General features: G+C 43.1%; 1 protein-coding gene across 1 annotated transcript; it reads left to right on the top strand.

Annotated features, from left to right (window-relative positions):
- Window positions 1–1,974: 1,974 nt before the first annotated feature.
- On the top strand, window positions 1,975–21,872 carry LOC309339286 (glutathione S-transferase-like). Its single transcript, XM_081857466.1, has 7 exons — window positions 1,975–2,121; window positions 14,692–14,798; window positions 15,630–15,681; window positions 16,378–16,510; window positions 18,015–18,156; window positions 18,601–18,732; window positions 21,583–21,872. Exons 2-7 carry the CDS (start codon window positions 14,712–14,714, stop codon window positions 21,703–21,705), a joined length of 669 nt encoding a protein of 222 aa, XP_081713592.1. The 5' UTR covers window positions 1,975–2,121; window positions 14,692–14,711; the 3' UTR covers window positions 21,706–21,872.
- The last annotated feature ends 1,125 nt before the right edge of the window (window positions 21,873–22,997 follow it).

Here is a 22,997-nt window from a genome sequence, read left to right as displayed (position 1 = left end):
TCTCTTAACACATACAGAAATTAGGAACAGGCCATAATCTGGGATGCAATGAAAGCAGTATTGAGAAGACATTGCCTAAAGTCCATCATTTTGAAGAAGCAGAAATCAGCATTACAAACTGAAATGGTAAAAGACATATTGGCCTCAGCAGACACAAGGACTGAACTGAAAACTTTATGCCAATTTATTGTGTAAGCACAGTGAGCTTCTAAGCACTAGATGCTGAGTATATAAGCACCTCCATGAAAAAAGTAACTGTGTATATTATGAGCTTGGAAATAAATGCTCTAAAATGATAGCGAGAGCTTTTAAGGTCCAGAAGGAACAAAACAATATAGGCCATGTTGCTTAGGAGCCAATTCCTAGAGTCCAAGGTCCCTTTGCCCCCCCCATAAATTATTTGAGGGGACCGGCCCCCCACAAAGCTGATGGGCATCGCCATTCAAATGGTGTGCATGTGCCACATATTGTGATCAATTGTGCGGGGTGGGGCTTACCTGCACCTCCCCATATTTTATTCAAGTTGGCATGGCAACCTGTCATATTGTGACAGACGACAGTTCCCTTTTCACTACTAATGACATTAATCTCACTTTTAGAGATGTTTCATATGTTTCTACTATTCTTCTAGCTCTCCATCACAAGTGAGTATAGTGCCTTTTTTGTTTTAGAGAAAGCTGTAGATAAAAAGTAGTCACGTGTCCATATAGATATATAGAATAGTGGATAATGGAGGAGGAAGTAAGTGAGTCTTCAGAATTTTTGAAATGGGTTAGATGGATAAACCCCAGTACAGTGGTACCTCTAGTTATGAACTTAATTAGTTCTGGAGGTCCGTTCTTAACCTGAAACTGTTCTTAACTAGAGGCGTGCTTTCACTAATGGGGTCTCTTGCTGCCGCTGTGCCGCCGGCACATGAGTTCTGTTCTCATTCTGGGACAAAGTTCAACTCGAGGTAACTCTTCCAGGTTAGCAGAATTTGTAACCTGAAGCGTTTGTAACCTGAGGCATTTGTAACTTGAGGTACCACTGTATTAGATAGGAATAATCTACTCTGGTCTAATATCATGGAGAAACATTTCTGGCTTCTGAATAATAATAATAATAATAATAATAACAATAATTTATTTATTTATTTATTTATTTATACCCCACCCATCTGGCTGGGTTTCCCCAGACACTCTGGGCAGCTCCCAACAGAATATTAAAAACACGATAAACCATCAAACATTAAAAGCTTCCCTAAACAGGGTTGCCTTCAGATGTCTTCTAAAAGTCAGATAGTTGTTTATTTCCTTGACATCTGATGGGAGGGCGTTCCACAGGGCAGGCACCACTACCGAGAAGGCCCTCTGCCTGGTTCCCTGTAACCTCACTTCTTTCAGTGAGGGAACTGCTAGAAGGCCCTCGGAGCTGGACCTCGGTGTTTTACTCTATAACCCTATCCTATATGTCAAAAGAAGTTCACGCTATGTGAAACTTGCTTATTCTACCAGACTCCCATCAGGCTATGATATTTCATATTCCCTTCACTCTAGTACCAATGTTTGGTTTTGTGGATATTGTGATATGGAATGTATTTCACCTTATGGAAAAAAGCCTTTCAATAAGAATTTACTCTTCAAAGAGAAGCAGCTGACAAAGGTGTACAGACTCCTTGACCAAAAGCAGTTCTCACTGTTTTGCACACCAGTGTAAATTAATCACAGCCATCTAAATACCCCAAACCCCTCAAAAGGTGAGTGCCACCAGCAGGGAAGTCCTTTGTAGATGACCTTTGTCCATATTTCCTAGCCAGCAGCTGCAGCCAGAGATTGTGGTGGCCTCTGCCCAGTGATACAAGAGCTTGGGTTAATTATGATAAGGACATTAACATTTGCCCTCAATGCAGCTGCACAGATTTACACTAAACTGAGTTGCATCACGTTATGTACCTGCGAGAGAACCTTTCCCATTGTGGATTAACTTTGTGCAACTGATGTGACCCTAGGTGAAAAGTCTCACAAAAGGCAGAGCTGGAAGGTGGAGCTTCTGAGCTTTTTATAAATTTGATGCACACAAGTTCAGCCTTTGCTCTGTCTCACTTGCCCAGCAGGACTTCCAACAGGTTAGTATTCAAAGGTAGGCAATTCCTTTGGAGAGTCATAGCTCAAGAGTGACGCCCTTGACAGAGGAGTGGTGCAGGGACAATTCCCAAAGACCTCACCTCTGCCCAAAGATTTTCTTCTCTTTACCAGCAGAGGACTAAAGGTGGTGGTAGGATTTTCTGGAGACCTGTAAGCTTGTGAAAGAAGCTTTTCTATCTGGATAGACCAAAGGCAGAAGCTGGACAGTGGCAGAGCTCTAAAAATCAAATAGTGGTGGGTTGAGGGTCTTGGTGGCACCTCAAGGGAGTGTTGGGTAGAGATGGGAGAGAAATTTGATTCTTTTTTTAAAAAAAATTATACTTTTCAAATATTCATTAATTTTACAATCGTTTTAACATTTCAAAGTCTGTCTTCCTTTCCCCTCTTGCTGCAGTTCCTTAAATTTATTTTTTAATATCTTCTGCATATCCAAATTCATTTAATTTGCTCATTTAATTATCTACTTTAAATATATACTATACTCTTATGAAACTGCAGGTTATTACAATAATCCTGCCAGTGTTTATATCTGTTTGCAATTTATCTGCAAATATTCAACAAACCATTTCCATTCTTTTATAAAAAGTTTGTTATCTTGATTTCTTATTCTTCATTTCAGGAAATCGAGAGAAATTTGATTCAGTTTGCATTTTAACGTGCCAAATTTGCATTTTCTGAAATAATATGCCACCTGAAACATAGCTCTCGTTTGAGATTTGCAAATACCTGACAAATACCTCCAGACAAATAGTGCATAAAAATGCACAAAGTGTGCATATAAATGCATTTATTAGTGAAAACAATGTACCATGTAGTTTTCCAGAGAAATAGATCCATTAAATTTTGGGGAGCGAGGTTCTGTCCCATTAAACTTTAATTAGTTTAATGTAAATGCCCAGTGCGCTTCCATCGTCACAAGTCCCACTACAGCAGAGCATTTCGCGCAGCGGTTTAGAAGGGCAGGAGAGGCAGTATCTTTTCAAAGAGGAGTCTTGGAGCAAGCGGTTTGGAACTCAAAGAAAGGTTTATTTACAAAAACAAAAAAAACCCCGGCGATGAACCACACATATCAGCAAACACGCCCGAAAGGGGAGAAGGGGAAAAGGGAACAAACACATGGGAGACTGACTATTTATACAAACTCATGTTCCTGGAAGCCTAATGACCTCCAGCTGCTCAGTGATTAGAGCGTTTCTGCTACCTTTTAACCCTTTGATAGCAACACCCCCTCTCGCTCGTAACACTGAGCTGTACCAACCTTAATTCAAATTTAAACCTGAACAGAAACATTTATGAAATTGCGGACTCAAAGCTTTCGTAAAACCGTCTGCGAGATTTTCTTGGCTTGGACAATACTTTAGTTCAATTAAACCTTGTTTTACACTTTGGCATACATTTTGATAACGGATATCCAAGTGTTTTGTGTGTGCCTTGAATTGACCTGATTTAGCTAGTTTAATACAAGGTTGATTGTCTTCCCACACTCTGATAGGTAGGGAACATTCTCCAAACAATTCTTGTACCAGTTGCTTATAAAATTCTAGTTCTCTACATACATCTGATAATGCATTAAACTCAGATTCAGTTGAACTTAAAGCTATAAGTGACTGCTTTCTTGATCTCCAACCAATTAGTGCATTTCCAAATTTTATCGCCATTCCTGACACTGATTTTCTATCTGGTCCAGCATCTGCCCAACTACTGTCGGCCCAACATTCAAGTTGTGTGCTGCCCTCTGCTGATAGTTTTAAGCGAAACCTTTTGGTAGTTTGGAGATACCTTAAAACTCTTTTTACTCCTTGCCAAGCATGCATTGATGGTTTTTCAGCTTGTCTACACAGCATGTTGACAGCATATGTTATATCGGGCCGAGTCCACTGTGCAATGTGGAGTAGACTGCCTATCGCTGACTGGTAAACCCCGGGATTAGAGAACTCTGCCTGTTGCTCAGCTTGAGCATCCTTTATGTAACTTAACTCCATTGGGGTTTTAACACCAGCACAGTTGTCCATTTTAAACCTTTCCAGCAACTGCTGGATCTTAGCTTCTTGGCTGAGCCAATAGTTCCCATTTTCATCTTGCTGAATTTTAACTCCTAGATAAACAGATACATTGCCTAGTGATTTTATCTGAAACCTTTCTCCAAGCTTTGTGGCAAATTGTTGTGCAAGTTTATCATCCTTTCCACTGTATAATAAATCGTCAACAAATATCAAGACTGCTTCTTGTTCACATCCCGAGCCTTTTAGATAAAGACACACATCTGCTGCGCTCTTTCTGAACCCCATGCTCTCTAGAGCATCGTTTAAGCAGGAATTCCAATTACGGGCGGACTGTTTCAACCCATAAATGGATTTGTGTAGGCGCCAGACCTGGTTTGGCTTGTCTCCTTCAAAACCCGGTGGTGGTGTCATATAGACTTCCTCCTGTAAGTCTGCATTTAAATAAGCCACATTGACATCAAAATGAAACAGCTTATTTCCCTTCTTAGCTGAAGAGGCTAAAAGCATTCTTAGTGACTCCGATCTTGAAGTAGGGGCATAGATTTGAGAATAGTGAACACCTTTGCGCTGCGAAAACCCTTTTGCAACTAGTCGGGCTTTATATTGCAACTCTTCAGTAGTTGTGGGCTTTAAACGATATACCCATCGACAACCTACAGCTTGTTGCCCTTTCGGAAGCTCTGTACTTGTAAACACACCGAGAGACTTCATTGAAGCCATCTCTTTTTCCATTGCTTCCTGCCACTTTGCGGCTTCTGAGCTTGGAAGCTGTTGTACTTCCATATAGCTATCTGGCTCACACTGTGCCATATTTACGTATACACTTGTCACCTTAAACCGCTCTGGCGGCTTGCCCTTTGTGGCACGGTTTGACCTGCGCAATTGTTCCTCTTGTGCCCCCTCTGACCGTTGGCTGTCAGAATCTGTCTCAGACTTTATATCTGGATGTGCCTCTAGAGATAAAGACCTCCGTTTAGATACCTCCCTTGGGCTTGGTGTTGCAGGTGACCTGCTTCGCTTTTGCTGTCTGCTAGGCCTACTGGGTGGCGATGTTGGAACACTCCTAGATTTTGGCTTTTCTACCTTAGGAGAAGAACCTTGTGCCTGGTCAGAATCTGCATCTGAACCATGTGCACCATCCCCTTCTGGCTCATTACTCTCTGGACTTTCATTCTCAGCATGAATGCCTAAATCATCTCTCAAAATGTCAGGGTTACCATGTAAGTGAGTCCATCCGGACTGCTCACAAAATTCAGCACTCCTACTGAGGACCACTCTTGTAGTATCCCCATTTGGGTTCACGAATCTCCAAGATTTAGCGTGCGGTTCGTACCCACAAAAGATGAGTTTCCTAGCCCTTGGACCTCCCTTTTTCCTTAACGCTTTTGGGATAAGTACATAGGCTTGACATCCAAACACCCGAAAGTAATTAATTTTGGGCTTCTTCCCATATAAAGCAAAATAAGGGGTAGTGCCAATTACAGAATTATATACTCGGTTCAGAATATGAGTAGCCGCCTGCCAGGCTTCCGCCCAGTAACTTTGAGGGAGTTTAGCATCAAACAACATAGAGTTTGCCAACTCTTGCAGAACCCTGTTTTTACGTTCGGCCACGCCTCCTTCTTGGGGGGAATAAGGTGTAGACAGACGATGCTTAATTCCCTTTTTCTTAAAGAAATTCTGCAACACAGACCCGGTAAATTCTGACCCTCTGTCTGTTTGAAAAGCAAGTACTCTAGTACCGAATTCAAGTTCTACTGCATGAACCCAATTTTTAACTGTTTCTGCAGTATCTGCTTTGGTTTTGAGAGGAAAAAACCATGTGACTTTTGTTTTGTCATCCGAGAGACACAGTGCATACCTCGAACCTCCCATGCTAGCAACAGGCATTGGGCCACATAGGTCCATATGCACAAGTTGGAATACTTTGTCAGATTTCCTATCTGAACTGGGATAGCTGCATCTATGAACCTTCGCCCTTTTGCATGCAGTACAATCCAAATACTTAGCACATTTGTTCATTTTGCACCCTTCTGATAATTCAGGTTGCCTTTTAACATACTGAAAATTAATATGTCCCAGACGGCGGTGCCATAAATGAACACAAGAATTATGGGTAGGCAAGTTCACACAACCAGCATGAACCTGTTCAACTTCATCTGGACTTGTCTCAAAATAATATAACCCATTTCTGCATTCCACCTGCAAAAGAGATACGTTATTCTTTGAAATAGTGCAAACCCCATTTTCAAACACAGTTTTAAACCCAACTCTATCAAGTTCTGACACAGACAAAATACATCCCTTCAATCCCTTTAGCACGTAGGCATCAATTTCTGTTTGCAAACAATTCAAGAACACTGTGCCTACAGTCTCTAAGGAACGTTTAGTTGAATCTGCCATTGTCACAACTTTAGGGATTTGCAAATGTCTGCAATTCTGCAAACGGACACTAGATGGCGCCACCAGGTGGTGAGATGCACCACTGTCGATCAACCAGCGTAGATTGCTGCCTTGGCCACGCCCTTGCATCAACGCCATTGCTGAAGCCATGTGCTGTGTGCTGTGGGAGTAGCCACGACCTCCTCCTCTTCTTTGACGTCCCCTGGAACTCCTTGTCTGGTAACTAGGGGTAACGGCCTTGGTGCTGTCTTGACCAGGTTCACGTGTGCAATTCCTAATTAAATGGGAAGGGGAACCACAGCGAAAACAGTGTCTAGCTGTAAAAGCATTTACTGTGTGCTCAAACTCAGCATCAACACTCTTAGGCACAGCATAACTCCCCTTTGAAGACAAACCTCTTTCTCTTTGCCTTTTATCCTGTTCATCTGCAAGCCGAGATGAAATGTATTCAAGGGTTAATTCAGTTGAAGGCATAGCTTCCAAAGTTAGAGCTAGAGTCTCATAGCTTTTATCAAGAGAAGACAACAATATGTATGACTGCTGCTCCATAGAGAAAGGAATGCCCAGCTGTCTTAGTTGATTAAAGGCAGACACCATTTTGGCAATATGTTCTTTCACACACGCTCCCGGTTGGAGACGTAAATCAAACAAACATCTTGTAGCATGGATCTTGGCCCCCGCAGTGTTTCTGGAATTTAACCGCTGCAGAACCGTCCAGACCTCATGCGTGTTCTTTAACTCAGAAACATAAGGCATTTGCTCTGGTCCTACTGCCAAAACTAGTAGACCTTGGGCTTTCCTGTCGCGTTTCTGTGAAGCTGCTGCTGCTGCTTTGTCTTCTGCATGTGGGAATGCTCTGGGGTGCAGGAGAGGATATATTGACTAATTATATCCTTATCCAACTTGTACTAACAAGTTCCCAAAATATCAGCAGAGTTTATAGACATTCCCCTTTAAGTACGCAACGGTAACGCTTGCACAGGTTCGCTAGAACCTCTATAATAATTACTCTGGTAATTTCCCCTTTGTTCCCTCTTAAAATACAAGACACGACACAGTCTTTATAAAAGTATAAAAGAGTTTACTCACGTTCTGTTCACAATATGATCCCAGAAGGTAGGCAGGCTTAAAAAGGTTACATGCACTTAGAATCTATCTTGTAGCAAGATAGTACTGTCCTCTCTTGGCTGGGAGCCAAGAGGGCATGTTGCTCCTTCAGAAGATGAAGATGGCAGGAGGCAAGAGGCAAGAGGCAAGAGAGAGAGTGGCTGCCTGCCCTGTGCCTTTTTATCATTACCTGCACAGGTGAGGCCACACCCACCTCTGGTCACATGCGGAGGAAGTCCGTCCCCAGAAAGTTTACCTGCTTGCTGGACAGACATCCCTCCCCATGTTCTAACATGTACACTCTAGGAATGTTGTCATTGACTGCTCCTGTGTTTACATCCCACATACCCCTTCTCAGGCAATACAACATACACAAAACATAAACAACTTTATTCAACCACCCAGAGTCCCAGCTTGACACGTAGATTCTGGAAACTCTCTCTTGGTAGGGGTTTCGTCAGGATGTCAGCAGTCATCTCTTGGGTGCTGCAGTAGGATAGTTCCACAAGTCCATCCTGGATCATCTGGCGTATGTAGTGGTATTTAACCCCAATGTGTTTTGTTCTGGCCAGGAACTTCTCACTCTGCGTCAGCTTCAGGCAACTTTGATTGTCCTCTAGCAAGCTGACAGGCCCTTTTCTCACCAACCCAAAGTCCTTTATGAGTTGATCAAGCCAGGCGATCTCTCTGCAGGCTTCTGTTGCTGCAACGTATTCTGATTCTGTGGAAGATAATGCTACACAGCTCTGTTTATAACTGCCCCATGAAACAGGTCCATCACCAAACATGAAAACATGACCACTTGTTGATTTATAATCAGCATTATCCCCAGCCCAATCCGCATCAGTATACCCAACCAACTTAGGGTCTCTGACGGCTGGTAACCTTAATTTACAATTCATGGTACCCTTCAAATATCGCACCACCCTCTTTACACCTGCCCAATCATGCTCAGTGGGAGAATTCACTTTTCTGCTAAGAATCCCCACAGCATTAGCTAAGTCAGGTCTACATGTGGTAACTAAATACAAAAGTTTACCAATCGCCGACCTGTAGTCATTGTTGTCTGGCAACTGCTTCGAATCCTCCTGATTCTTCAGGAAGTCAGTAGCCATCGGTGTAGCGACTGGATGTGCGTCTTGCATCTGCATGTGCTCAATTAGCTCATGGATCTTCTGTCTTTGGCTGAGAAGAAATGAGCCGTCCTCTTCTCTTTCCACCTGGATCCCGAGGTAGTACTGGACATCTCCTAGCTCCTTGACCTCCACCTCTTTGCTAAGGTGTTTTACTATCTGTGTATAGTCTTTCTCACTTGCTGTGGCAATAATCAGGTCATCAACAAATGCTAAGATATATGAGAATTGTCCATTATTTGACTTACTGTACAAGCACTTGTCAGCGTCGCCTTGCTTGTACCCAAGTTGCGTCAGCATTTTATGCAACTTCTGGTTCCAGGCTCTAGCAGCCTGTTTAAGTCCATAAAGTCCTTTCTGCAGTTTGCACACTAAATGTGCCTCATGTGGTTTCACAAAACCTTTGGGCTGTTTCATATAGATTTCTTCAGAAATCTGCCCGTGTAGAAAAGCGGTAGCAATGTCTATGTGTTTCACTCTCATTTTCTTGGAGGCTGCAATGCTTAAAAGCATTCTTACGCTGCTGTACCTCACGGTTGGTGCAAAAACTTCATCATAGTCTTCACCAAAACGCTGTGAAAATCCCTGTGCTACAAGTCTAGCTTTGTAGCGCTGCACTTCTCCTTCTGACCCCTTCTTAACCTTGAAAACCCATTTACTGCCAATGGCCTTCTTACCGGGAGGCAGCTCAGTGAGTGTCCAGGTCTTGTTCTGATGCAGTGCATCCATCTCCTCCTGCGCGGCCTTCCTCCAGAGACTGGCTTCTGCAGCTGGCATCTCCTGTATCACTTCCCAAGTGGAAGGTTCTTGTGGAAACGCCGACCCTGCAAAGTAGGACAACCGTAATGGTGGGACACCTTTGTTGGTTCTGGACGAGCGCCTGACCTCTGGTTCTGCGACCGCATCAGCTTCCTCATCCTCCTCCAACGCAGGCATGTCCCCATCTGAGTCCTCATCTTCGTCTCTGGTGCCGCCAGGGTTCTGGTCCTCTGCGTCTTCTGGTGCGTCGCCTGTAGGGGGCGCTGTAACACTTGAAGGCAGATTATTACTTTGTGGGGTCTCAAAAGGGAAATATACAAATTCTTGAGTCCTTTCTGACTCATCTGAAGAATCCACAACAGTGTTCTTAGTGTCTACCTTTCCATATTCATCAACATAAACCGCATGGTATGCATTTGTCTTACCAGTTTGTAAGTCCATAATTCTATATCCTTTGCCTCCAGAGGCGTATCCCACAAGGATACCTGCTTTTGCCCTGGAGTCAAGCTTGTGTCTGTGTTCCTTGGGCACGTGGAAGTAACACGGACTTCCAAACACACGTATGTGCGACAGATTGGGAGCTTTCCCATGCCAAAGTTCAAATGGTGTGCGCTCTGCTCCTTTAGTTGGCAGTCTATTCTGCAAATACACTGACGTGTATACTCCTTCGGCCCACAGCTTCTGTGGCAAACATGCATCCTTTAGCATGCACCTTGTCATGTCCATAATGGACCTAAACTTTCTCTCAGCTATGGCATTCTGCTGTGGTGTGTAAGGAATTGTGGTTACATGTGCAATTCCTTCCTTGGCCAGGAGAGCCTGCATTTCATTTGAGCAGTACTCACCTCCATTGTCGCTCATTAGCACAGCTGGAGCTCTTTGGAATTTATTCTTGACCATGGCAATGTATTCCTGGAGCTTGTCCACTGTCTCACTCTTCTCTTTGAGGAAATACACAACACAAAATCTTGAAAAGTCATCCAGAAATATTAAAATGTATCTATTCTTTCCCAGTGAGGGAACATTCATGGGTCCACATATGTCAGTGTGCACTATGTCAAGCACTTTGTTGCTTCTTTGTTCTGCACAACGTGGAAATGAAGGTTTTACAGCCTTCTCAGTAATACAGCTTATGCACTTTGCTGGAGCTTTGTTGCTCTGCTTTACCTGCAAACCTCTTACAAGATCTCTTTTCTGTAGATCCAGAATGACGTTGGTGTCTCTATGTCCAAGCCTTCTGTGCCACAGGTCCAGATCTGCTTCATCTTTCTGGCTGGAATGTGCCACTTTTGCAGACTGATTCTCCATTTCCAAATGTGATCTGGAAACCTTTCTTGTCCAAAGTGGACACGCTGATTAAATTGCAGCTCAGCTCTGGAACATACAAAACTCTAGAGATTGTGTTCTCAATGCATTCATTGTTTATATTGCATTTCAGACTCATGGAACCTGCACCTTTTGCTTTAACAATGTTCCCATCTGCAATTTCAATTTCAGATCCTTCTTCATCATTTATCTCATTAAAATAGTCCTTTTTATATGAAAAATGTGAGCTGGCACCTGAATCAATTATCCATTTATTACGTCTATTTTCACGATTCTGGACAGCTAAATTCCTTTCTTGCAGTAGCCATGTGCATTCGCATTTCCCCTTCTTTTCCCCTTTTGGCTGAAAGGGGTGGGGTTTCTTGGCTTTAGGAGCCTTGCAATTCTTTGCAATGTGTCCTTCTTTGTTACAATTGAAACAAATCACTTTCTTAGGCATCTCTTTGGACTTTGTACATTGCCTAGATGCATAACTGCTGTCCTTGCTTCTAGCATTTCTCACTGGAGATTCAGCTCTATCTCTGCATTCTTCTTTTAAATAACCAATCAAGTCTTTAAAAGTCAGACCTTGTCTATGATCCATCAAACTTACAAATGCGCTAAAGCGTGGTCCAAGTGATGATAACAAAAATGCTATCTTTGTATCTTCATCAAAAGCTTTGGGAGTCAGATCAATTCTTTGAATAATCTCAGTAAACTTGTTGATGTGCTCTGTGAATTCCTCTTTTGAATTCATCCTCACTCTGGTTAATTTACACACCAAGTTTCTGAAGCAGTTTATGCTAGATTCTCCATACACGCGCTCAATATCTCTTAAGATTTGAGATGCATCATCTGTACTATTTATTAATGATAGCTGCTCATCACGAAGTCCACTCAAAATTATGTGTCTAGCTTCGCTGTTCATGCGTTTCCAAGCACTTATCTTGGCTAAAGCTTCCTCAGACGATCCTGTAGGCTGAGGGTTTAAAGCTTCCAAAATGTGCTTATAATCTAAACATGCTATCAAGCGCTGCTTCCAGTGTATGAAATTGTGTTCATTCAGCACAGGCATTCCTAGCTTTGCATCACTATCAAAAGCTGCTCTAGCCATCTTAAAATCCAAAAATTTGAAAATTCTTCAAAATTTCAAAATTTCTCAAAATTTTAAAATCAAAATCTCAAAAATCTAAAAATGCAAAACAATTCTTCACTGCCTTGGGTCACTGTGAACTCTGAGGGAAGGGGGGGGTTGCTTAATCCCCACTGCACAATGGAACAAAGGACCATGTGCTTACCAGGAAGTTAACTCAGAAAAATACTACTCAACTCAAAATCACAATCCAATGCAATCCTTCAAAAATACGCAGAAATATGCAATACTGGGCCCAATAACCCTTTGTGGGAATGCTCTGGGGTGCAGGAGAGGATATATTGACTAATTATATCCTTATCCAACTTGTACTAACAAGTTCCCAAAATATCAGCAGAGTTTATAGACATTCCCCTTTAAGTACGCAACGGTAACGCTTGCACAGGTTCGCTAGAACCTCTATAATAATTACTCTGGTAATTTCCCCTTTGTTCCCTCTTAAAATACAAGACACGACACAGTCTTTATAAAAGTATAAAAGAGTTTACTCACGTTCTGTTCACAATATGATCCCAGAAGGTAGGCAGGCTTAAAAAGGTTACATGCACTTAGAATCTATCTTGTAGCAAGATAGTACTGTCCTCTCTTGGCTGGGAGCCAAGAGGGCATGTTGCTCCTTCAGAAGATGAAGATGGCAGGAGGCAAGAGGCAAGAGGCAAGAGAGAGAGTGGCTGCCTGCCCTGTGCCTTTTTATCATTACCTGCACAGGTGAGGCCACACCCACCTCTGGTCACATGCGGAGGAAGTCCGTCCCCAGAAAGTTTACCTGCTTGCTGGACAGACATCCCTCCCCATGTTCTAACATGTACACTCTAGGAATGTTGTCATTGACTGCTCCTGTGTTTACATCCCACACTGCAGACGCGTCTGCAGCTGCCTGTAAAGGCGGTGCTTCAGTGCAACTCCACAATTCTTTTGCTTGCAACCAAACCCTTACTCTAGCCTTCCAATCTTGCCAATTTTCCCATTGAGTCGCGTAAACGGGACAGAAAAACTTTCCTGGGACTCTGCCATCCTCCCTGGGGCTTAGGAACAATACTCACACACCTGTAGACCGTCTCCCAGCTGCTGAGGTGGCTCCTTGTGGAATAAGACGTCTTCCAGCGAGTACAAACTGCTCAGTGCCTGTTTAAAACTTTTCTAGGCACGTTGCAGGACTCAAGCTGCTTTGAAGGCTTTCGTTGTTGGCAACCGCTTCTGACTTCGCTCCAGTCCTTGCATAAATCACTCTGAACTGCACTCCTTATCTCCTTCTTGACGTACAAACATCCATAACCTGTCCCATTAAACTTTAATTAGTTTAATGTAAATGCCCAGTGCGCTTCCATCGTCACAAGTCCCACTACAGCAGAGCATTTCGCGCAGCGGTTTAGAAGGGCAGGAGAGGCAGTATCTTTTCAAAGAGGAGTCTTGGAGCAAGCGGTTTGGAACTCAAAGAAAGGTTTATTTACAAAAACAAAAAAAACCCCGGCGATGAACCACACATATCAGCAAACACGCCCGAAAGGGGAGAAGGGGAAAAGGGAACAAACACATGGGAGACTGACTATTTATACAAACTCATGTTCCTGGAAGCCTAATGACCTCCAGCTGCTCAGTGATTAGAGCGTTTCTGCTACCTTTTAACCCTTTGATAGCAACAGGTTCCTATGCCAGCACCCTGCGAATTCAGCTCTCCAACAGGGAAGGCTGACTTTGGCTTATTGCCTTGCAAAGTTCTAGCGTGAATTGCCACCTAAGTAGCTAAAGGGTGAGTTTTATGGGTCCATTCTGCAGCACCGGCTGTTGTCCAAATGGTGCCATGGCATAGATACAAAGGCAAGGCCCAAACAGGATTCAAAACCTCAAGAAGAGGGGGCAAGGAAGGCAAGGCAAATCTTCTGCTTTTCGTTAAATTGGCAATTTACAGATGGTGGAGACTGGGGCAAATTGGTTGAGAGAAGGGAGTGTCTCTGTGAGGAAATCTGAAATAGTTTTAGGATGGAGGTGGGCTCCAGATGTGATCCATCACCATAAAATCCCATCATCCCTGATAGCTAGCCATGCTGGAGAGGCAGGTTTCCAGAGCTGTTTTAGGAGATACAAGGCAGATAGTGACAATGGCAACAGTGCAGGAATGAGGGGGGAATTTACTATTTCGTGCCTCTGTGAATCATGGCCGTCTAATGAGGGTTAAACATTCATTATTTTTAAAAACTCATTTTCAATTTTATCTTTACTATGATATGCCATATCTGCTTGTGCATCATGATTAGGAAACTGTTTTTTTTTTAAAACCAACAGACAAGAAGCCATTAGACAAGAGAGCCAGTGTGGTGTAGTGGTTAAGAGCGATAGACTCATAATCTGGGGAACCGGGTTCGCTTCCCCGCTCCTCCACATGCAGCTGCTGGGTGACCTTGGGCCAGTCACACTTCTCTGAAGTCTCTCTGCCCCACTCACCTCACAGAGTGTTTGTTGTGGGGGAGGAAGGGAAAAGAGAATGTTAGCCGCTTTGAGACTCCTTCTGTAGTGATAAAGCGGGATATCAAATCCAAACTCCTCCTCCTCCTCCTCCTCCTCCTCTTCGTCTTCTTCTTCTTCTTTAATCTGAAATCCTGCTACAAGCAATCACCAACCAGCATTTTGGAAAGTTGTCCTTCTCTAGCGGTGGTTGTTTCTCTACTAAACACCATCTCTCTATCTCTCTGTTATCACAACAGAAAAGTAAGCACTTAGAAAAATGGCTGGGAAACCAAAGCTTTACTACATCAATGGAAGAGGCCGGATGGAAACGATAAGGTGGCTGTTGGCTGCAGCTGGGGTCGAGGTTTGTCTTCAGAATTTATCTAAAACCCACCATTTATTTAAGGCTGTAAATATAACCGCATATTTGAAGGACATCCCTCTCCGGCCCCACAAGAAAAAGAATGTGGGGAAATGTAGCTTGTTCAAGGCTGTTATGTGCATACATAAATGAGGGTGCTGGGAATGGTAGCTCCCTGGGCATAAACCAGATCTCCCAGGGTTCCTTGGGAGAAGTCATGTGCTTTCAAAGTGCTTTGAAGGTATGCAGACTAGGAATCCATTTCAGGCAGTTGGGTCCAGTCCTACCATATGGCAAAGTGAGGCACCTGCCTCAGGTGACTGATTTTAATTATCCTGGAAGGGTAGCAAATTGTCGCATTTACAGTGTTTTCATTCACTATTGTTGTACCTTTATTGTCAGGGACAGGGATTTTCTGCGTCATGTGCCAAAATAAATTGACTTGTGCAGGGGAACCATTTGCTGTTCTGTCTCAGACAGAGAAAAGTCCTGGGCTGGCCGTGCTTTCACACCTTCACACCAAGACATCCATTTTTGTGACTTCCCTGCTTCAGGGCATGAACTGCTTTCAGACTCACACCACTTTTAATATCATATGCCCACTTCAACCATCAATGACATTAGCAGTGGAATTAATATTGTCCCAGCCCTTATAATCCCCTCCCATGCTTTGTGGCACTTTCCTGTCTCGTATTGCTTTCCCAAAAAATTGACAACAGAAGAGGAGATTACTTAGCGGGTTTCCATGAAATTTCCTCCAGTGCTTGGGCCATTTATGGCAGCTGAAATTATTTCATGAGACCCTTGAAATCTTCTGCCTCTTTTATTTTCTAGTTTGAAGAACAATTTATTGAGTCAAAGGAAGATCTGGAAAAGTTAAGGAAGGGTGAGTATGACATCTGAATATCTCAGGATACTTTAGAGGATAATCACACAGACACCAAGATTACACGGAAGTTAAAAGAGCAAGTTTATAGTCTAGATGGATTCCCTGTACAATATGAAGAATAGACAAGCTACTCTGAAGAGTCACTGCAATTCTACATGTGCCTCCTCACATGTGGGCCACATAGAGTTCAGTGGGACTATCTTCCAGTCTTAATCATAGGTGTTTTGAAAGTTCTCCAGTTCTTCATTGTGCCCTTAATCTCAGTTACCTGTGCACGATTTTCGGCAAGAATATGTGTGAATTCACAGTTGTTATCTGGTTGTATTGCCTTTAACTCTGTCCTTTGAAAGAGGAGAGGGTTTCCTAGCAATAGACAGCAACCTTTGACACATGATATTCAACACTGCATTTTGCAGGGCAGTTTGCTTGTTTTTAGCTAGAGAGCAGATTTAGCATATACACACAAAACTAGTTTTCCATTGTGTGTTTGCTGTACAGGTTTAGCACATTTCTGCAAAAGCATTCTTCACTATACAAAAAAAAAAAGCAGAGGCAAACTTTATGATCAGAAAGGAACAATGGAGAAGTACCTAAATACTCAGATTCAAAGCATGTCAGATGTTCCCGAAAATTCACATGTCCTTGTAATTAACTGGGAGAATGAACTGACACTTTTCATCTTCCTTTGAAAAGATGGAGTCCTGCTCTTTCAGCAAGCGCCCATGGTGGAAATTGATGGGATGAAGATGGTGCAGACGCGAGCTATTCTCAACTACATTGCAAACAAATACAATCTCTATGGGAAGGATGTGAAGCAGCGAGCATTGTACTGTAACATTTCTATAAGTTTTGTTATTAATGCATGATCCAAGAAGAAATCTCTAGTCTGTTATATAATCTGCTGACAAGCTATGAGTCAGCACATTTCAACTCCCTGTGACTGCCAACTAAAACAAAAAAAGTTCAAGATTGAGCAATGTGAGCTAATATCACCTCTCAGTTTCCCAACTAGTTCACGTGGACTGGTTCATTTGAAATCAAGGTGGTTTCTCCAAAGTTCATGCCCTAGAACATTCATTTAATCTCAATAGATTGGATCACTGGATGTCAATACACCTCCCCCCCCTTTCACTTATATAATTCTGATTTTTAATATGATTTGCTTAAAAAAAAGTGTAACCGAAGAAGGTCTCTATGACTGATCAGCAAATCATACAGTTTTTTGTTCATTGTGCATATTTATTCCCATGAAAATAGGGGCACTTCCTGCCAATGTGTTTTTTCTATCAGACAGATGGTATTACCCAGAAAGCACTTTTATTAAGGTGTAAGAGAGAGAGACTGAGACTGAGAGACATTGAGAGTGAAAAGGGCTCTTTCAAAGGAAGAAATATACCTTCTCCAAAATATAGAAGCATTGTCCCTGTTTTTCTACCGAGATGACACAATTTCCCACTCTCCCTCTTGTGTTGGTTCTGTATGTCTTACAGTTGTTGTTGTTGTTGTTGTTGTTGTTGTTGTTGTTGTTGTTGTTGTTGTTGTTGTTATAATATCCATTTGTCCAGTGCCTATGTGTGCTGTTTTCTGAAAAGAGTATAGTTTAAAGGTCTTTCTTCAGAGAGCAAGGTAAAAGAGGCTTTGGCATGGAAAGCCCCATACAAATAGGAATTAGTTGCCACAAGACTCTAGATCTGTGCGGCTAATTTTCACAATCCCACTCTGTCCTACATTTGTGGTTTTACTCCTGCTTCCATTAGCCCCAGCCAGCATGGCCTAAGGTCAGGGGTGATGGAAGTAGGAACCGAAGAAACTTCTGGAGGTAAACAGCTTCTCTATCCCTGCTACAGAGGGGCAACAGGTCTAGCACCCAGGGATATCCGTATGATTTTATTATTGAGTTATTTGAGTTGGTTGAGTTGAGTTGAGTTGTTTTTTAAAGCCCACACTTCAGCCAAAAAACATTCCTGGAGCAGCTTAAAAATCACTTTGAAAAGCCCCCCCCACACACACACCTCAAGCTTCTCATCTGAAAAGAAATGACATGAAAGGAACATGAATCAGGTATGAGGAGGAAATAAGCAAATTGAGGTTCAAGTTCCTCGCTGCCATCTTCCTATGTGAGTGAGGTGCTCTGAATTGTTGAAGTGGCTACACAATATATTTTTTAAAAAAACATTATTCCTGATGTTGTTGTTATTATTATCTGAGAGGAAGAAACACTTTCCCACTATTGACACACAAGCTTTATTGGTGTCCGTGATTTTCAATTTCCCACACCAAGTCCCATGGTCCCTGGCGATCCAGTCACAGCAACATTTTCTTTCCCTCAGGATTGATATGTATTGTGAAGGTACTATGGATCTGTATGAACTGATGCTGATGCTTCCCATCAAGCCAGCTGACACAAGGGAGAAGGAGTTTGCAAACATTATCGAAAAAGCCACCACCAGATACTTCCCAGCCTTCGAAAAGGTACAAGGCAAAGAAGGAACAGAACTTACAACCCTTTTTGAGAAAACAGAGTCACCTATGCTCAACCGTAGTTGGCAGCTGGTAATGTTGACAGGACTGTCTGGTCTGTCAGAAATCATTTTCTTAATTCTTCATTTTCCAAACGGCAACAGTAAATTTTAGACCATGTCCTGAGCTAAAAGAAAACATTTTAGTGGTGTGAGAGAAGAGTAAGCATAGCACACAGCGTGTTAATACCCCAGCTTCTCATTTTTTGGTGCAGTGGCTTTTCAGATGAAGTGGGGGGGGGGGGTTTGGCACTCCTTACCTCAGTACTGATTCAAATCCTCTTCATGTCATGATGCAATATTATCTGGGTGCGTGGTTTACAAAAGTTGCCCAAATATATATTCTCCATTTTGTTTATGTACCTGAAATACTCTTAAAACATTTCCCGCTCTGTAGGTCCTCAAAGATCACAGGCAAAATTTCCTGGTGGGAAATCAGCTCAGCAAAGCAGATATTCAACTGCTTGAAGCCATTTTAATGGCAGAAGAGCTGAAGGCTGATATTCTCTCCCAATTCCCTCTTTTAAAGGTAAGCAACACAATTTCACAACTTATTATAAAAGATAGAGGATGAACAGGTGTTGTTGTTGTTGTTTTTGTAATGATTGATGATTGATTGATTGATTGATTGATTGATTTATACACACCCCGCCCATCTGGCTGGGTTTCCCCAGCCACTCTGGCTGGCTCCCAACAGAACATTAAAAACACGATAAAACATCAAACATTAAAAACTTGCCTAGGTAGGTACAGTGGTATCTTGGGTTACATATTCTTCAGGTTACATACGCTTCAGGTTACACACTCTGCTAACCCAGAAATAGTGCTTCAGGTTAAGAACTTTGCTTCAGGATAAGAACAGAAATCGGGCTCTGGCGGCACAGCAGCAGCAGGAGGCCCCATTAGCTAAAGTGGTGCTTCAGGATAAGAACAGTTTCAGGTTAAGAACGGACCTCCGGAACGAATTAAGTACTTAACCTGAGGTACCACTGTACAGGTTCCCTGGCTCTTGCAAGTTCTCATTAGCTCTGAAACCCTCCAGATCTTGCTGCACTGCAGCTCCCATCCACCCCAATCACTGGCCATGCTGGCTGGGGCTGATGGGAAATGTAGGCGGTCCATAAGGGAAAGGTCATAGGTTCCCTACCTCTGTGCTAGAGCACACTATCCATACAAGAGTAGCAGAATAGCAAGGGGGTTGGAAGCAGCGACAGGAGTGACTAGTGGGGTGCCACAGGGTTCTGTCTTGGGCCCCGTCTTATTCAACATCTTTATCAACGACTTGGATGCTGGACTCAAGGGCATCCTGATCAAATTTGCAGATGACACCAAACTGGGAGGGGTGGCTAACACCCCAGAGGACAGGATCACACTTCAAAAAGACCTTGACAGATTAGAGAACTGGGCCAAAACAAACAAGATGAATTTTAACAGGGAGAAATGTAAAGTATTGCACTTGGGCAAAAAAAAAAAATGAGAGGCACAAATACAAGATGGGTGACACCTGGCTTGAGAGCAGTACATGTGAAAAGGATCTAGGAGTCTTGGTTGACCACAAACTTGACATGAGCCAACAGTGTGACGCGGCAGCTAAAAAAGCCAATGCAATTCTGGGCTGCATCAATAGGAGTATAGCATCTAGATCAAGGGAAGTAATAGTGCCACTGTATTCTGCTCTGGTCAGACCTCACCTGGAGTACTGTGTCCAGTTCTGGGCACCACAGTTCAAGAAGGACACTGACAAACTGGAACGTGTCCAGAGGAGGGCAACCAAAATGGTCAAAGGTCTGGAAACGATGCCTTATGAGGAACGGCTAAGGGAGCTGGGCATGTTTAGCCTGGAGAAGAGGAGGTTAAGGGGTGATATGATAGCCAGGTTCAAATATATAAAAGGATGTCACATAGAGGAGGGAGAAAGGTTGTTTTCTGCTGCTCCAGAGAAGCGGACATGGAGCAATGGTTCCAAACTACAAGAAAGATCCAAACTATAAGAAAGAAGATTCCACCTAAACATTAGGAAGAACTTCCTGACAGTAAGAGGTGTTCGACAGTGGAATTGGCTGCCAAGGAGTGTGGTGGAGTCTCTTTCTTTGGAGGTCTTTAAGCAGAGGCTTGACAACCATATGTCAGGAGTGCTCTGATGGTGTTTCCTGCTTGGCAGGGGGTTGGACTTGATGGCCCTTGTGGTCTCTTCCAACTCTATGATTCTATGATTCTGTGACACACCATAGGGAACAATATGTCTGCTAATTGCAAATACCATTCAAGTCAAACTGCCCCAAAGTGAGACTCCATATTCCGTTTTCCAAGGTATACTCGGTAAGGTAAAGGTACAGGGAACCCTGACCATTAGGTCCATTCGTGGCCGACTCTGGGGTTGGGGCGCTCATCTCGCTTTACAGGCCAAGGGAGCCGGCGCACAGCTTCCAGGTCATGTGGCCAGCATGACTAAGCTGCTTCTGGCGAACCAGAGCAGCGCACGGAAACACCGTTGACCTTCCCGCCGGAGCGGTACCTATTTATCTACTTGCACTTTGACGTGCTTTCAAACTGCTAAGTCGGCAGGAGCAGGGACCGAACAACGGGAGCTCACCCCGTCGCGGGGATTCGAACACCGACCTTCTGATCGGCAAGTCCTAGGCTCTGTGGTTTAACCCACAGCGCCACCCGCGTACTTGGTACAGCACTGTAATTCTCTGGGGACCTTTGCTGGTATACAACAGATAGATTGTGCAGGTTCCCAGGCTTTAAAAATGTCTGTACGCATATAGTGTATATGTGTGCGTGTGTGTTTTGGTGATTGAGCATGTAGCATCACATGGCAACAGGCACACATCCTAAACTAGGACTTAGTAGTTTAATAGGAGGAGCAGCTCTGGAGCTCATAAGTATGGTGCCATTAATTCAACCGAACTAGTAGATCTATACTTGCACCCCTTTCTGGATATCTTCAGCCTCCATATAAAGGAAAGTGGCAGGCCACACAGATGAGAATTCAGTATGCTTACTGAAGCATAAGCCGAGCTCTAGTATGGAGCTTTTATCCCCCTTTGTGTATCTAAAACACCATCATCTCTGAAACATGACTTGGGTTTCCATCACACAAATAAGGCCCATATGCATGGATAAGCCATTTGTGAATTAACCGTGGACTCTTAAAAGCAACTCACAAGCCTGCAAATAGTGGCTTCCATCTTCAAAGGAGCAACCTTGAAATAACTGTGTTTTGTAGATAATAAAGTTTCTCATAAATAGTTTCAGTATTGATGATCAAGTTGTACTACCATCATAGTGAGAGATGATTCTTCAGGAATGCCACCATTTTTGCTATAAGACTTCTCCTTTTCTCTTCTAAATGTTTTGCTGTTTCTCTTTTCAGGCTTTTAAAGTAAGAATCAGCAGCATCCCTACAGTTAAGAAATTTATGCAGCCCGGGAGTCCAAGAAAACCACCAATGGAAGTTAAGGATGTGCCAGGGATCATGAAGATTTTCTACGGATAAACTGAAACAAAGCAAAATTATTTCACCTCAGTTGTAGGTAGCTACAACTACACTGGGCACAAATTGGGGTGTAAATTCACAAAGCTACAGTGAGAACAACAAGAGTAAAAGATGGCAATATTGTGTGGCACTACACTGAAATGAAATAAAACATTCTACAGCTTTTATACTTTTGTGCAATGTTTTTCTTGAGTAGCCAATAACATGTCTGCCCAACCACCACTAGTTCCTGCTGGTGCTTTGCATAAACAAAGCCAAGTTTGACAATTTGGCAGCTAAACGCTAACCCAAATGGATACATAACAAGCAGGAATTAACGAGGTGACCCCTACCCAAAGACTGAGGCTGCCACCCTTTCCCCACATTTAATACGGTCGGGCTTCCTTCTCCCATACATTGGATTGTGCAGTTGTGGGGAAGCTTTGCCTGATCAAACTTCTATTGAAGCCACAAGAACTTTGCTTCAGGATAAGAACAGAAATCGTGCGGCAGCAGTGCGGCAGCAGCAGGAGGCCCCATTAGCTAAAGTGGTGCTTCAGGTTAAGAACGGACCTCCGGAACGAATTAAGAACTTAACCCGAGGTACCACTGTACACCCAAGAGATCACTGCAGTCCACGGGACAGCTTCTCCTGCAAAGATCTCATAAGCTGCCTCTACAATAACTCAGAGCGGGGTTTTGAGTGTGGCTGTCTCTGTCCTGTGAAATAGCATTCCTGTCGAAACCCGGCAAGTGCTCTCTATCTGCACATTTCTTTTTACTGAGAGGATTTCCCATCTGGATAAACGGGCCTCTTTTTTACCATGAGCATTTGCTTTTTTTCCAATCCTAAATGCATTTGAGATACTGTATGTGTGTTTTAACTATTTATAATAATCTTATGTGTAAATCGCCTTTAGATGGCTGTTTAGAAGATTGCGGGAGAATCAATTATCATAATAACAACAATAAAAAATGGATAGTACTCCATGACAAGGGTTATAGGACTACAGCCATGGGAAAAAAACTATTTTTACACACTTCTCTATAAATTCATGATTCCCTCCCCCTCCCCAAAATGTAAATGGTTTTGATAGGTTTCTGGTGGCCTTACGCAGTGCTCCCCTCCCAAAAAAAATGTTTAGGGCTACTCTCATTTTCCTACTCATCTTGAAATACTGCCCCTCAATGAGGCCAAACTTTGATTCACAAAATGTTTAGGGGTATGCATACCCCTGAGTCTCTCTCTCCCCCCCCCCCCCGGAAAAAAGCACTGGCCTTATGACCCAGGGAGCCATTCATAGCAGCCAGCA

The sequence above is a fragment of the Podarcis erhardii genome (genome assembly GCF_964252035.2).
Source record: "Podarcis erhardii genome assembly, chromosome: 3".
Classification (NCBI taxonomy): Eukaryota; Metazoa; Chordata; class Lepidosauria; order Squamata; family Lacertidae; genus Podarcis; species Podarcis erhardii.
The sequence above is the reverse complement of the archived record's forward strand: the minus strand, read 5'-3'. Positions and strand labels throughout refer to the sequence as shown.